General features: G+C 48.2%; 1 protein-coding gene across 10 annotated transcripts in view; it reads left to right on the forward strand.

The window, feature by feature from the left end:
• Positions 1–17,026, forward strand: part of Tiam1 (TIAM Rac1 associated GEF 1) — a 340,091-nt gene that overhangs the window by 310,040 nt on the left and 13,025 nt on the right. For all 10 annotated transcript variants that reach the window (XM_040750527.1, XM_040750528.1, XM_040750524.1 and 7 more), the window contains 6 exons: positions 50–118; positions 396–521; positions 3,354–3,462; positions 8,031–8,210; positions 8,308–8,426; positions 13,189–13,297. In XM_040750527.1, the coding sequence (XP_040606461.1) occupies positions 50–118; positions 396–521; positions 3,354–3,462; positions 8,031–8,210; positions 8,308–8,426; positions 13,189–13,297 (712 nt within the window). The remainder of the gene's footprint in view (positions 1–49; positions 119–395; positions 522–3,353; positions 3,463–8,030; positions 8,211–8,307; positions 8,427–13,188; positions 13,298–17,026) is intronic.

Raw genomic sequence — 17,026 nt, forward strand, 5'->3', positions numbered from 1 at the left:
CCCTTGTAGACTTTCAGGTATGCTAATGAAGTGTCCTTCTGGTTTGTAGGACTTAAACTGCCTCATGGAAAGATACCTGAAGCCCCTTCAGAAGGAGACCTTTCTCACCCAGGATGAGGTAAGGCGGGCTGTCTTGATACTGTGTGGGGCTTGCTGCTGTTGACTTGCTGGTGAAGGATGGGACAGAGACACCCCAACTCTGAGCGCATCTGGAATCCATGCAGGTCAAATACAGCTGTGAAGTTTGGGTGTAAAGTTGAAGCGTGAGGGGCGGCCCCATTCTGTCATAGGAGACTTGTTTGTACTCAGAAATCATACACTCAGGTCCAAATAACGATTCTGAGCCTTCATGTAATATAGGGGGGCAGGTTAAATTCTTCTTTTTTACTTTTTAGCTTGATGTACTCTTTGGGAATTTAACTGAAATGGTCGAGTTTCAAGTGGAATTCCTTAAAACTCTAGAAGATGGAGTACGACTGGTCCCTGATTTGGAAAAGCTTGAGAGAGTTGATCAGTTCAAGGTAAGCCTCACCCTCAGGCCACTTCAAGCTGCCCTTTGTGCCTCTGCTGGGCTACGGTGTGGGTCAGGATGAAGCCCCACTCTGTGCTGCAGGTGTCTTTGTTCTCTGGGAGCTGGAGTACTGATGGCTCGGCAGGACTTCCCAGTGGGAGGGGGGGCTTCCTCAGGGGAGTGGTGGGGAGAGACCATTTTATCTTTATCTTTCTTGTCTGATGCTGTTGACTCCATTAAATGTCTTCTTTGGAAGCTGCATGGACTTTGAGGTTACATTAACTAGTAACAAGTTAAATACATTAGTTAGTAACAAATTCAATTAGCCCTCTGGTCTGTCAATAAAATCAGTTTATCCTGTTCTGGGGAAGTTTGCTTGAAAGAAACACTGATCCCTGCCCAGATGGACAGTGTCCTTGTAGTCCTAGAGAGCAGGTGTGACTCATGCCTGAGTAAGGGTTACTCACCCTTGGCTCACTTCCTCTCCCCTGGGTGGTATTACCTGGAAGAAATTTCCGGTTCCAAATTTCAGATCAATAAAACTCATTGATGTGTGTGTTGGCTTACATGTTGTCCTGTGCTTTTAAAAGTAACATCAGCTATGGATAGTTGACAAAGCATTTTGCATATTTAAAGTATAGGCTCTGATATAATGTGTGTATGAGTACACACACACACACACACACACACACACACACACTCACACACCCCTAGCTCTGTGAAACCATCACTGCAGTCAGGATAATGACATAGTCGTCTCCTACAACCAGTTCCTGCTTGCCACTGGTGATTTCCTCTTCCTGTCTGTCTCCACTGCCCACCCGCATGCAGTGTGTTCTGCATCCTGATAGTGTGTGTATCTTTGCTCACATCAGGCTGACGGGACTTTCTCTGGGGAATTTGCGATGTGCACCAGCCTGTGGGGCCTTCAGAGGTCCTGTAGGTGAGCAGCATTGGGCAGCTGCGGTCAGAGTGTGGGAGTCCCTCCCATCCTGTGCAACTCACACTGGGCACACTGCTGTATCCGTTACTGTATGGTGAAACACTTAGTAACTGTTACTGTAGGCAAAGGAGTGGTTTTGTGTGTGTGTGTGTGTGTGCACATGTGTGCATGTGGGTGTGCATGTGTGTGCGCGCGTGTGTGTGGTTCTTCCCAGCTTTTCCTGTGTAATTTGATCATGACTTGCAGTAGCCACATTGTACGTATGGAGTCCTACAGCATGGCGCTTGAGAACTATAGGAAGGTGATGGGGGACGTCCTTCTGTGTATATGTTTCTCTTATTGGTTGATAAATAAAACAGTTTGACCAATAGAGGCAGGAAGATAGGTGGGACTAGGAGACAAGGAGAATTCTGGAAAAGGGAGGCAGAGATGGATGCCATGTAGAGACCAGGAAGATAGGATACACCAGACGTTCTCCAGTAAGACAAAGCCATGTAGAAATCCATAGATTAGTAGTTATGAATTAATAATTAAGACAGAGCTAGCCAATAAGAAGCCCTAGTCATCGACTAGCAGTTTCTTTGTTTTTTGTTTTTTTTTGTTTTTGGTTTTTCGAGATAGGGTTTCTCTGTATTGTTTTCAAGGCTGTCGGTCAAGCCTGGCCTCGAACTCACAGAGATCCACCTGCCTCTGCCTCCCGAGTGCTGGGATTAAAGGCGTGCACCACCACCGCCCGGCCGACTAGCAGTTTTATAATTAATATAATGTTCATATAGTTAATATAGTTAATATATAGTTAATATAGTGTTCATTTGGGGCTGAACATGAGGGTGAGATTTTAGGTCTCTGATTACTGTGGATGCCAATTAAGTGTGGTCTAAAGTAGACATTTTCTCCGTTAGTAAACTATCTGAACTTCCTCTGAATTGTATCAGATAAATTGTGAAGTTGGAAACTCAGGTTATCATTTACATCTAAGGTCTTAAGCCCTTGCTTGATGCCTAATTTTTAATGACTTTAGTAATAATAATTACTAATAATTAACAATAATTATTATTACTATTATTATTATTGTGTGTGCACACATGCCCTGGTGACCAGAGGATAGTACTTGGGTTCCCACGTTTTGGAGGCCTGTACCTGTAACCGCTCAGTCATCTCATCTTCTGTGTTGTAATTCTAAGCCTGTCTCTGAGCAAGACTAGATCCATGTGAACTTTCTGGAAGATGTTTTTCAGAGGCTTGCTCCTTTGTTCATTTATATAAAATGGGTGGGATCAAGAGCATCCCACACCAGGCGGATCTCTCTGTCCTAACAAGGAAGGTCTGTCCTGGTGAGATCAAGGAAGGTCTGTCCTGGTGTGATCCTCTTGGGGCAGCTGTCCACGCAGAACAGCTGGAGCCACTGTCCACACTTGAACGTGACTCCTGCATGGGAATCACTTAGGTTCTTATCTACTCCCTGGCAAAGGGCAGAGGGGCTTTGGAGAAGGTGGAGGTGGTAACCGGGGACACGCCCTCTCCACTTTGGAGATGTAAGCCTTTCCTTGTTTGCCTGGGGTGTCTCTTCTGTCTCCCAATAAGGAACTCATAAGAGAACTCAGGGTATTTCTGCCTTCCCAAAAATCTATTATTTTCTCATCAGCATTCAAACATCTCAGATAGGTCACTGAACAGTCCCACTATAAATACCTCGAAGACAAAACCCAGCATCTACAGAATTCATTTAAACCAAAGTGTTTTTTTCTATTTTAGCACCTTGATGAACAGAGAAAGTCTTTGTCAGGCCTGGAGACTCTGGTTGGTGCAGAGAATGAGCGTGTGAGCTCCCCGCTCTCGTCTCTGCTGGGTCTACACAGGAGGGGAATGAACCTATTGTACATTTTCTCTTTAATCTAGAAAGTGCTGTTCTCCCTGGGGGGTTCCTTCCTGTACTACGCGGACCGCTTCAAGCTCTACAGTGCCTTCTGTGCCAGCCACACGAAAGTTCCCAAGGTCCTGGTAAAAGGTAAGGCCAGCCGGGTGGTTTGGACGGGCATGTTGGTTGCCAAGTCACCTTTGTGTGGACGAAGCAGTAGGAGGCTTTCAGAGAAGACTCGGAGAGTCGCCGATGTGCAAGGCTCTCATTCCCGTAAGCCACAATATTGGTTTTGAGAAGACAGTTGTATCACTGGCTTAAACTCATCATTTATCAGTTTTCTTGCAATGAAAATTTTGACTAGCCATCTTGGGCTGGAATCTTCTTGCAATAATGTAAAAACCACCTCTTTTTTTTGGTTTTTGTTTTTTTTGAGATGTGGTTTCTCCGTGCAGCCCTGGCTGTCCTGAAATTCTAACTCTGTAGGCCAGGCTGTCTTCAAACTCCTGCCTCTGCCTCCCGGAGTGCTGAGATTAAAGGCGCTGTCTGGCCTGGTCCTCCTTTTCATTAATGTCTACTATAACTCACTGTGCACCATGCACTCTTGTTTCACAAAGTCATCTTTCCTGTGGTTAGCAGCCGTTGGCATTGCTACCGAAGTTATTTCAGTTATTCGTGAAAATTCTTCTCTGTTACAGTTATCTCTGCACAGAACAAAGCGTAGTTGTTTCCATGTTGGGAGAGTTCTCTCTTCTTATTGCCCCCCCCCACCTTCTCTTTCTCCTCCTCTCCTCTCCTGTCTGCTTTTCCCGCTCTTTCTCCTTTCTACTTGGCTTCTCCATTCTCCTCCCCTTTCTCTTCCCGTTGAGCATCCCCCCCTAGTCTCCAGAAACTTTCTGCAGCCTTCACAGTTCAGTGTATGGTGGTCCACAATATGTAAAAGTTGGTCTCCCATAAATAAGAGAGGAATGGTACTTAGCGGAGGCTGAGAAGGACAGAGGGTAGGGTTAATAGGAAGAGGGTAGTTAGCAGGTAGGTAGTGCAGCTAAACAGGTAAGTCCTGTACGCACAGCAGAGGACACAGACAGTGGTAGAAAGCCCACCTTGGGCTCAGAAGGCCTCAGTGCTCCCAAGAGAAAAGTCAGGAAGCACGGGGAGCAATGGTGGTCGACAATAATTGGAAGAGACAGAGTGAGTACTGTCAATGCGAAGGGACGCAGACGTTTGTGATGGATGTCCTGATTGATCTTGCCGATGATCATGTGTGTGCATATATTAAAATACCACATCCTACCCCATGTATGATTACTACATCTCCATCTTACAAAGCTGTGTCTGGTCCATTGTGGCAGCACATATCTGTAATTCCAGTACTCAGTGAACTGAGACAGTAGGGTAGGATCTTGAGTTCAAGACCAGCCTAGACTATCTGGCTAGATCTTGTTTTAAAACAAAACAAAACAAAACAAAACAAAACAAAAACAAAAAAACAAAAACCAGGCCAGTTCAATTTACTCAAAAAGTCTTCATAAGTCTACATACTCTGTGTGTATTAGCCACGCTGTGACAGAGCCTCTGGGGGGGGGGGTATGTTGGAGAAGTGTTTCCTTGGAAGACTGAATCAGTACAAGGTTTGGCTTTGGTCTCTGGAAATGAGTGTACTCTTCCTCCGCTGCTATGCAGCTGCCAGGAAAACATTTCTCATCAAGTCCCTGGCTGAATGAATGATTTCCATGCCTTGTATTTGTGTTTGCTACCCAAGAGCACTAACTTGACTTAAGTGAAGAGCAATGTCAGGAAATACTAGAGTAATGCAGGTCCTTGCATAACAAAAGACTATGCCCCAGATAATGCAAGGCATGCTGGGAGTTCTGGTCTGTGCAGCAGGCGTCTGAGACTTTCCCTGCCTTGCTGTGTGATCTTAATCCATGTTGTCACACACGTGTGTTGGAGTGCTCTCTCTCTCTCTGATTCAGTGTGTGTTTGTGTGTTTGTGTGTGCGTTTTAAGACTCTTACTGATTGCTAATCATTATCTGATTGCCAAAATAAACATTATAGAATTATTTGCTCTGCAGTGAAGTTATACATGCATTATATTCCTTCAAGCAATTATTACTTTTTTAATCACTCAATTAGATTAAATTTGCCTCTGTGGATTTTTTCTTAATTCAATAACATTAGTTTTTTGCATCTGAAAAATATTATGCCATCACTCCAAATTGTCCCATAAAACAGTAGGCATGGCCTACATTTTTTAATTGTCAAGTGAGCTGGAGGATTTTGGGGAATCGGAGTGTGTGTCTGCCATGCTTAGCAGACAGGTGGGCTGGATAGGAGTTATGCACTGTGCTCTGACATTTAATTGGGGCTGGCTTGCAGTTTCAGAGGTTTAGTCCGTTATCATCCTGTGGGACATGGCAGCATGCAGGCAGTCATGGTGCTGGCTACATCTTGGTCAAAAGGCAACAGGAAGTGGACTGAGACACTGGGCATGGCTTGGGATATATGAGACCTCAAAGCCCGCCCCCACAATGACACACTTCCTCTAACAAGGCCACACCTCCTCCAACAAAGTCACACCTCCTAATAGTGCCACTGCTGTGGGGGCCATTTTCTTTCCAACCACAGCAGTGACCAACAGCTATATGTTTGCCCACGAGAATCTGGGTATTAGAAATCAGTATTTTCCATGTGTTAGCTCCAGCGCTAGCCCAACTTATAGATTACTGTCCCCATGTCCTTTTCCTTCAAGATTTTTTTTTCTTCTTGAAAGGAGATCATGAGCAGAACCTGTGGAATCTGATCCCCCTCCTCATCTCTCCCTCCTCTCCCCCTCCTCTCTGCTCTTCCTTCTCTTACCCGTTTCTTCTCCCTGTCCTCCCCCTGCTCCTCTCCTCCCCCATGCCCCTTCTCTCCTCCCACTCTTCTTTCTGCCCCCCCCCCCCGTCTCCTCCCCTCCCTTCCCCCCTCCTCCAACTCCTCCCACTCTCCTCCCCCTCACTTCCCCCTCCCCCTTCCTCCCCTCTTACTCTTCCTCCTCCTCTTCCCAACAGGGAGCCTCACTCTGTAGTGTTCTCTAACCTGGAACTCACCTTGTAGAGCAGTCTGACCTTGAACTCGCAGAGACTCTCCTGCCTCGGCCCCTGAGTGCTGAGATGTAGGGTGTAGGTGCTGCGCCCAGCTTGATTCTTCCTGATGGGGTTTCAAGCGGCTCCAAAGCTGTGGCTGTGTGAGCTCTCCTCCTGGGGTCGCTGCTTTTCTTACTGTTCAAAGGCTGAAGGACTCACCATTTCATGACGCCCTTATACGGTATCTCCAGTAGTATGTAAAACCGTGACCACTTGGGGCGGAGATATATTTTTTTAAAAAATGAATAACCAGTGAGTTTTAGGAAACTACTCATTTATTCATGGACCACCAGGTTCCTTTGACTGACTGGGTGCTGTTAGGAAGAATCGAAGTCCAGGGAGGGCTCAATCTACTTTCTGAGGGACAAACGTAACCCTGATGAACACGTAGGCTCTGAGTGTGAGGAATGAGTCTGTTCCAGCGGTGATGATGCTTGTGTACCGATTAGATCTGAAGCCTGCAACTCCAAAGCAGGTCAGCAGCAGAAACAGGCAAGCGGGGTGTGGAGGACGGGGCTCGCTCTTCATCTTGCAGGCCTGCATTGGGGCAGCCATTCAACCGGCACGGTCCCGTGTCCGCACCAGCCCGAACACAGCAGATGTCCACTGTGAGGTCACTTGGCCCACCACCCCTCCCTTTTCAAGTGTTTTGCCTCTGCCCAGCATCACTCTGCACCTGGAAGGCATTATCCCTTTCCCCGGTCTCTCGCCGCAGGTGTGCCGTCGTGAGTGGGACAGATGAGCGTGGGGCGGGGAGAAGGTGCTTGCCTGACATGCTCTGAGCTCTGTTGGGTCGGCCCCACACCATCCAGATGCTAACAGCTGGTAGCACTGGTGCTGAGCAGATGGTTCTGAGGTTTCTGGCCTCACCCCACCTAATGAGGCTGCAGGGTGCTGTCTGGTTTCTTCCTGCCTGTGTAAAAAGGTGCTCCCAGCAATGAAGTGCTTGGAGGCTTGGGAACCAGGCGGAGGTTTCAGTTGGCGTTACTGTTATCCTGGGTGACAGGGCCGGCAGACCAGATGACAGCCGTCATTTGTCATTCATGGGTCCCTGGAGGAGGAGACAGCCATGCAGGGTCCCTGGGGAAGCACTGGGATTGTTTAGGAGACAGAGGGATAGCATGCCAGCGTGGATGACTTCAGTGGGCTCTGGGGTGTGGCAGACGCTGAGAGGTGTGACATCTGGCCCCGAGGCGGGGTGATGAGCATAGCTGTTGGGGACCCAGAGTGTCAGAGCCTTCTAGAACTCTTAGGTGTGGGAGAGGTACCCTCTGAATTGATTCTTGCAGGCAAATCATTTGCTATCTTTAGGAGTTGGCTAGGCCTGGGAAGAGCAGTCTCCCTAAGGAGAGTAAGAGTCAAAATGTCAGAACGGAAAGACACGCTCAGTCTGAGGAAGGTGAACGAAATCCTTTAACTAGTGTGCATCCCCGTCAAACAGCCTGTGTGTGCCGCAGCAGAGACCTCCTCCGTCCCCGGGGCCTGCTGTGCCCTATCCTAGAAGAAGAAGCCTTGGAGTTAGAGTGGGAGACAAGGAAGAGAGTCACTGGGGTGTGCCGCCCTGACGGTCTGTGCTCTGTCCCTTCCAGCCAAGACGGACACGGCCTTCAAGGCGTTCCTAGATGCCCAGAACCCGAGGCAGCAGCACTCGTCCACCCTGGAGTCTTACCTCATCAAGCCCATCCAGAGGGTCCTCAAGTACCCGCTTCTGCTCAGGGAGCTCTTTGCACTGACCGATGCAGAGAGTGAGGAGCACTACCACCTGGATGGTGAGCACCCCCGCCCCGGCCCCCCCACACCCCGACAGCACCTGCCCCACCCAGCCCGGCCTCTGCACAGCCCCTTCCGATGCCTGTGTTCTTCTAGTGGCCATCAAGACCATGAACAAGGTCGCCAGTCACATCAACGAGATGCAGAAGATCCACGAAGAGTTTGGGGCTGTGTTTGACCAGCTGATTGCTGAGCAGACAGGAGAGAAGAAAGAGGTGAGGAGGGTCCCCCCTCTCCCCACCCCCAGCCTCCCAGCCCCCTCTTCATGGGGCATGATTGTTTTCTCTGGCCGGTGTTGTGTATGCAATAAGATTTCTCTTTGGGGAGATGCAAGTGCAGCAAGGCTTCTTAGGGAGATGCAACACACACACACACACACACACACACACACACACACACACACACACACACACACACACACACGAGTGTCTACTCACCCGGGGAAAAGCTTCCCACGACAGACCAAAGTACGAATGCCACCCAAGTCCTGCTTGGTGAACCGATGACTTTTATTGGGGTTACATTTACAGGAATATGGGTGAGAGGGGTCACTTACAGGAGCAGAAACGACTCAAAGACAGCTGTGTCTCCACAGCCCGCCCCAGCATGGGTGCCGGCTCACAAAGCTGGGAGCCTGGAGCTCACCGCACAGCCTGCAGGCAGCTCAGCAGGTTGTAGAATGTCCTTTACAGTGACTCTGGTCTAAACGTCTTCCGGCTAGCTCGGCTGGATTTTACCTCTTCCAGGCAGCTGCTCTGGTCTGGGAGTGACTCTCTGCTGCCTTTATTGCCTACTCTGGAAGGGAGGGGCCTAGTGAATCTGGTTGGTTTCAGGGGCTTCCTGAAGCTGTTTCGAAGTGTTTGCCTTTTGTCTTGAGATGCTTCCTGGGAGAGGGAACGTTTCTAGTCTTGAGGAAACTGACACACAACAGTAGGACTTTTCCCATATGTCTTCGCTTGTTTTCCTCTGGCTTTCGTAAAATACTCAGGCCACAGCACACAAGGGGAACTTAAGCTGGCTCATAGCTCAGGGTAAAGTCCACTATGGCGGGGACATCACTGTGGCGGAAGTGTGAAGGAGCTGGTCACATTGTATTGTCAGTCAGAGAGAGAGCAGGGCCCACATGCTGGAGGTCTGCTTGCCTTCTCCGTTTCCAACAGCCCAGGATCCCTACCCATGAATAAGATGAACCTTCCCAAGGCAATTAAGATAATCCCTCCCAGGCATTCTCTGAGGCCAACCTTCACCTAGGCAACCCTTCACAGGTGTACCCCGTGGTCTGCCTCCTAGGCATTGAATTGACGGTTATACTCAAGGCTGCCCATGAATTTTTGTTTTCACTGGAGCTTTTCTTGGTAGAGCAGACATGTTTCCGATGTTCTGATCTTTGCCTTTGGGGTCCCCAATTTTAACCCACGCTGCATGTAGAAGTGGGTTCCTTACCCAGTCTGGGCTGTTTCAGTGAATGCCATGGAAGGGTGACTCTGAGTCCCCGGATTAGAATATCTAACGTTTGTCTATTCACAGACACAGTTGGTGCTTGGTAAACGATTGGTAGGTAGATGCCAGTTCCAGCAACAACAATTCTCTTCCGTGTACCCAAAACCCCGCTTAAAGGAAGCAGCCACAGGGCCACACACACCTAAGAAAGAATTAGAACAAACAAAAATTGTTCCTGTGTCACACCGGATGAAAAAATGTTGGCAATACTGAGGTGAATTGTAAGGTGTGATCATAGTTGCAATCATCGATGTTGGGATGCTCCTAGATTCAGCTGGAGAGTCTATTCCGTCCTGCAGTTTGCTCCCGCCTCAGGGACCGGGAGAGAGCGCGTGCTTCTGCAGTGATTAGGGGGGTGGGAGCAGAGCCGGCCAAGTTTGCTGGCTGACTCTGCAGAAAATGCCTCCCTCACAAATACAAAGGGCCCTTATCCGGTTGCTTGATTTTTTTTTTAAACTACATACATTTGTGGGGTGTGCATGTGGCTACCACAGTGTTTGGAGGGCTGAGAACAGTCGGTCAGAATCACCTCTCTCTTTCCACCAGCGAGTGCCTCTGCCCACTGAGCCATCTTGCCAGCCCCAGGCTCATTTATGTGGCCCTCAGTAAAACAGAGCAGGTTTTCAGACTGTCAGAAAGATAGCGTTTAGAAGGCAGTCAAGTGGAAACTGGACGCAGATGTAGAAATGAGCTTGAGAGACGCATGCAAAACCCCAAGCGCTTGGCTTTAAGCGCACACAGTAAAGCGCTTTTGAGGTGCGTTGAAAATGGGGCGAACTGGGTTTTCTGCAGCCGCAGGAAGTCAGTGAAGGCCCCTTCCAGCCTGGATGGAGCTGCGAATCTGCGGCCCCCTCCTCAGAGTTGGGAAGGCTTCAGCACACTGCACTACTCGGCGGACCTGAGAGCTGGGGGAGGTGACTACCAGGCACATGTCCTTTCCCGCTGGGATGCAGGCCTTTGCCCGTGTGGTGGAACAGAGCACAAGAGTGTCCCCACCCCAGAAAGAGTGGTTTAGAAAAGGCAAATGCTGCAGCTCTGGAATACCTGTCCATTCTTCTGTAAAACATTTATAGTAACAGTTTCTAAATCTCCCTAAGCACAAAGAGAGGTAAGAAGAAAACTATAGTTTCAAAACACAGCCTGGCCTGGTTACCAAGCCCAGTGCCACATGGCTACCCCCAGGGAGGCTGACACTGGAGGATCAGGAGCCAGAGGCTCCAAATGTCCACGATTGCACAAAAATAAAACCTTGGAGAGAATGAGCCTTGGGGTTGATGCCAAGATCATTGGCAAGCACGCAGTGGTGTGTACAATAGCGGAGCTATGGCAGGTGACTGTGGGGGTGGGGTACACAGGTTCTCCTCTGAGTCTCACAGGGTTGAGTCTTGATCGGGGAGTTCCCCTTTAATGGCAGCAACCAGTGAAAATCTAGAAAGAACTGTGAGCAATTTGTAAGTAGTTAGGAATATTGGTCAGTGTCTACAGATTTCTGTTGAAATGGCCACATCTTAGGGACACAGGTCACCTTCGGTATTCCTAATCTCCCACATTTTAGGGACACAGGTCACCTTCGGTATTCCTAATCTCCCACATTACACCCGGGGGAGTTTATCTGGACCCTGAAGAACATCACTTTTGCTCAGCAAATTAGAAGCAGCCAGGGGGATGGCTTCCCTTAGAGGAGCGCCTCCAATAGCTGGATTCAATAAGACACTCGAGTCCTTTACTGCAAACCTAGCAGAATTCACTCTGAGCACTTCAAAGGAAGACTCAAAAGGACTGTTGGAGACCCAAGCAGGCATTCAGGCAGTGTGAGCAGCCCTGGACTTCCTGTTGTCTTCGCCAAGTGGAAACTCATCAGGACATCTCAGGGTTATAGCTGTTCCATTTTTACCCATGCTCTTCCAAGTCTTCCTTCTAGGACGCATTTGAGGTTTGAGGGTACAGATTGCAGGTATCTGCAGCAGGACTGTAGAAGCTCCTGAGGGCAGATAGACATGTGGTACCCCAAGTCCCCCACCCAAGTTGTGGCCGTGCCCCAAATCACAAGGGCAGGGATGTAGATTCTGCATAATCTGGAAAGATACACTAGAACATCATGTGACACCACACACACACACACCATATGTGCATACTACACATATATGCTGCACCCACCATACATACACATGCACACACACAACTTATGCATGTACATACCATAATTACACACATCATAGACACCTACTACACACATCACAATCATTTATATCCTCAAGTCACATATATACCACAATGATAAACACACACACGCACACACACACCCCATATGCAAATATCACACATTTATACCACACACACATACTATACACATGTTACATACACGACACAAATGCACACACCATATGTATGTACATATCACAATCACAAACATCATAGACACATACCGCATACACACACACACAATTTTGTTTCCTGGGGGAAATAGTTTGAACAGCATACCACAAAGACTTCTTTAAAGACGAACTACCTAAGACTGTATCTGAACACATTTCCTGAGAATTTGATGATGTGTGCCCTCCTCCATGGGAGGGATGTAGGGCGTGGATGGTGGAGACTACTTCCCTTAGCTGCATATGTCCTGGGGGATTGGTTGATGTGTGTTACTTAATATCTATAAGCATGCTAATATGATCTCTTAATATTTTTACTGTTGGTAATGACATGCCTCAGCAATAATTGCAGTGATTATTATAACCCCCATCGAGAGGCATTCCCTCTCTTCAGTCCCGGTGGAGCTATCTCTAGCGTTGCAGCTGGCTTTGGTGGCCGGAGAAGGGAAATGAAGCAGCCTTGTGTTGAGTGGGCTGCCAGGTTGCTGCTGGGCATAAAAACAGTAGGAACACTGTGGTTTTTGGTAACCTCGAAGATTTCTGTTCCAATTTGGACATGTCATATGAATTAAAATATTTTTTCATTAAAGTTTCATCATACCGTGTCCAGGTCAAACAAGGCAAATATAGTGACATTATTTGGCCTTACTAGGTTTTATAATATCTGCAACTTCAAGGGGGGTGTTGGTGTTTACTGACACAAAGAAAGCATCTTTTAAAATGCGGTGTGTGGTTTTCTATGTTACTTTTAAATTTTATTCATGTATATTAATAAATAAATGTAGTGGATGTTTCTGAACTTAAAGTGAGATTATGGTAAACCTTTGTTCACTTAGAAACATCTAAATCAAAGATTTATTTAATTGCTCAACAAATCAAAGTCATCTGTAGTGCATAGCATGATGTTCTGGTTCATACACACTGTGGAATGGCCACAGAAAGCTTTTTAGCCACATTTAGGAGTCCATCCTAGGCTGGTGTTTTTTTTTTGGAGCAATAGTTTCATGGACCGTAGTTGACAACGGCCTAACACGGTTTGAAACTGCACGCAAACTTCCACTTGGATCACACCACTCAGAAAACTTGCCACACTTCTGATTTGCAGGTCGCAGATCTCAGCATGGGTGACCTGCTGTTGCACACGACTGTCATCTGGCTGAACCCACCCGCCTCACTGGGAAAGTGGAAGAAGGAGCCTGAGTTGGCAGCCTTTGGTATGTGTCGGGAGAGGGGGCCGAGGATGGGAAACAGCTGACTTCTTTTCCAAGGGATGGTTTATGACAATGAAGCTAATTATCGCGTACTACTCCAGCCACTAATTCTTCCAAATAAATATAAACAAATAAATTGAGCCTTCTCGCTGAATGGGTTCCATGTGGTGGCCGCTCAGCGGCAGGGTGCCGACTGTGAGGATTTCAGGGGCAGGGAAGTTGCTTGTGTTTTGTTTTTTAAACATCTTATTTTGAGAATAATTTTATCTGCTAGTCCGTGCGTCTTTAGTGGATTTCTTAATGAAGAAAAGTCACATGAAAAGCCCAGAGCAAACTCTGGGACCCCAGATCCTGGTCTTTTGTTTCCTCCCTGGCTCTGCCCTGCGTTTATGTAAAGTCAAGATTTAGGAGGCCGTTTCTCAGGTGAACTGTTGTTGTGACTGGTGTCTCCACAGGTTGTAAGGGACGGCACAGTCACGTCATTAATATTAGTAAAAGCAGACACATTTTTAATTCGTTTGGATAGACTGTTTTAAGGGGGGTGCAGGTGGAGGTCAGTTGCGCTTTCGAGGGAGGAACCCTAAGTTACTGTGCTGGGAAGTGTGCCCAGTTCATGAGTTACAGCTGTGGCCCGCAGTGTAGGTGTGAGTGTGTCCTCTCGCAGGGTTGTCCCTGAGCGTGAAGGGGCTAACAGCCCTGCTTCTGTGGGACGGTGTGGTGTTTCATCCCTAGTCTTCTGTGGGACGGTGTGGTGTTTTATCCCTAGTCTTCTGTGGGACGGTGTGATGTTTTATTCCTAGTCTTCTGTTAGACAGTGTGATGTTTCATTCCTAGTCTTCTGTGGGACGGTGTGGTGTTTTATCCCTAGTCTTCTGTTGGACGGTGTGGTGTTTCATCCCTAGTCTTCTGTTGGACGGTGTGTTTTATCCCTAGTCTTCTGTTGGACGGTGTGGTGTTTTATCCCTAGTCTTCTGTTGGACGGTGTGGTGTTTCATCCCTAGTCTTCTGTGGGACGGTGTGGTGTTTTATCCCTAGTCTTCTGTTGGATGGTGTGTTTTATCCCTAGTCTTCTGTGGGACGGTGTGGTGTTTTATCCCTAGTCTTCTGTTGGACGGTGTGGTGTTTCATCCCTAGTCTTCTGTTGGACGGTGTGTTTTATCCCTAGTCTTCTGTTGGACGGTGTGGTGTTTTATCCCTAGTCTTCTGTTGGACGGTGTGGTGTTTCATCCCTAGTCTTCTGTGGGACGGTGTGGTGTTTTATCCCTAGTCTTCTGTTGGATGGTGTGTTTTATCCCTAGTCTTCTGTGGGACGGTGTGGTGTTTCATCCCTAGTCTTCTGTGGGACGGTGTGTTTTATCCCTAGTCTTCTGTGGGACAGTGTGGTGTTTTATCCCTAGTCTTCTGTTGGACGGTGTATTTTATCCCTAGTCTTCTGTTGGACGGTGTGGTGTTTTATCCCTAGTCTTCTGTGGGACGGTGTGTTTTATCCCTAGTCTTCTGTGGGACGGTGTGTTTTATCCCTAGTCTTCTGTTGGACGGTGTGTTTTATTCCTAGTCTTCTGTTAGACGGTGTGTTTTATTCCTAGTCTTCTGTGGGACGGTGTGTTTTATCCCTAATCCGTAGGACATTGAGCTGTGACTATCCCTCTCCTGGCGTTGTTTGCTTGAGAGGGAGGGGTTGCGTATGCTTCCTTAACCGCATATGCTTCCTTTCCATGGTATAATGCCTGAATGGAACTCCCCAGGAATATTCATGTCAGTGTCACTGACAAATATTTACTGGCTCTGTGTCCCACTTGGAGTCAATTCATTCTCATTGAGGAATTAGTGATAGTCCTAAAATTTCTAAGGAGCCCTGAAGCTCTTGACGACATTGCATTAAAAACAACCACAGCAAACAAACAAACAAACAACCCCTGTGGTGAGTCAGCAGGACCGGATGCAGCATCAGGGAGCACTGAGGTGTTTTGTGGAGTTGGCAGCCAGTAGGACCTGCTTCCTTTTCACAAATGAGACTCAGAGAGGGACCCCTGTCTCTCGTGCTCCTTGCTGTTGCTGGGGGCCGGGGGAGGGCACTGCTGTGGGGGCGTCAGCCATCTATTCCAGTCTTGAAGATCCAGAGTGCAGCATTAGGATATTTCATGTCTTGCCCCCTGAATTTTACAGGTGTCGTAGAGTTAGAAACTAAGAGATTTAGAAGCCGAGAATGATTTGAGTGGGAGAAAGCAAGAGGTTGGCAGGCTTTTCTGTTGGAAGCCGTGTAGAACTCTCAGGCCCCTGGGCCAGGAAGAACGTGGAACATTTGGTGGAATACCAAAAGCTGCCATCGGTGATAAAGATGCACAGGCAGCGGTGTTACCCCCGCAGAGGCAGCAGGAGGGTGGTGTTACCCCCTGCAGAGGCAGATGTCGGTTGTAAGGTGTGGGACTGCGTGACACTTGTCGTATAGGCTCAGCGAGTGCTCTGAATCCCCCTGCTCCTCGTTTCATTGGCTGTGCACAGGGGACAGTGTCAGGTAGCTGATTCAGACAGGCCAAGCCTAGCACACTTGGCCCCGCTGTAAACAAACACATGCTGCTTGCTCCAGCTCAGTGACCTTATTGGGACGTTGGTTTGCGGGACGTAACCTTTGAAAGGCTGTGAATAGAGGCAAGCTCACCATTACTCAGAATTTTCTTTTCAGAGTAACAGTAGAGAGAGGGGGAGGAATTAAAACTGGGATTGTGAGAAAGCCCAGCTGTGGTGGCGAGCAGTGTTTGGATAGGTCCTGGATGAGTTCATTAAAGGGGGCATCTTGTGACAGTTCCGTTGCTTTCAAGTAGCTAGGCAGAACTAGCTGGAGATGCCTTGTGAAGTGAGAAGGAGTTGCTGTGAGGGGATGCTGCTGAGCAGGCAGCTTTGGATGACAGCCTGGCTGTCCTTTGTTTTGGCTTAAAACTCTAGTCTTAGGACATGGTGTAGCATTCTTCCAAAATAGATGTTGGCTTGCTGCCACCAGCATCTTGCCTCACAAGATGGGCCTCGTGCACTGACTGTTAGTGATCACCAGTGTAAAACACAAACATTTAACAGTTGTGTTTTAGACTGACAAGGGATGCCAGGAATCTTAGGGCTCAAGGCCATGGGTCAAGGGATGGGGCAATATCACAGAGTGTACAAGAGGCAGGCTGAAGTGCTCCCAGACAGAGGAAGCCTGTCCTGCCCTAAGCAAGTTGGAAAGTAAGCCAGGTACTTCGTGCTGGTCTCCAGAGGGTCAGAGCCTGTGCCTCATCCCTGAGAACTATCGGTCTTCATGCCTGACACACCAGCCTGTGTCTCCCCCAGCTGCCACATGCCTGGACCGTTCCTCAGGTTCAGAGAATGCAACTTTGTTGGGGTGTTGTGACAGCAGGGTCTGGGGTACCGGAACGTACTTTCCTGATGCCTTCTATCTGTGTTCACATGTCAGAGAAGCCAAAACTGCCCTGAGCCTCTCTTACAAGAGCACTGACTGTACTCACGGTGGTCGGTCCTATGCCAGTCACAGCCCCTGCTTCTAAAGCCGCTGCATCAAGGTAGCCAGCCGTTCCTTCTCTGTGGCTGTGACAGAACACCACGACCAGCTCAGCTCACAGAAGGAAGAGTTTGTTTTGGCGTATGGTCCCAGAGGGAGAGTCTATTGTAGCGGAGAAAGCATGGCAGCTGGCAGCCACAGCCGAGCTGAGAGGTCACATCTTCAGCCACATCCAGGAA

The sequence above is a fragment of the Mesocricetus auratus genome, unplaced genomic scaffold (assembly GCF_017639785.1).
Source record: "Mesocricetus auratus isolate SY011 unplaced genomic scaffold, BCM_Maur_2.0 Super-Scaffold_100008, whole genome shotgun sequence".
In the NCBI taxonomy this organism is placed as follows: domain Eukaryota; kingdom Metazoa; phylum Chordata; class Mammalia; order Rodentia; family Cricetidae; genus Mesocricetus; species Mesocricetus auratus.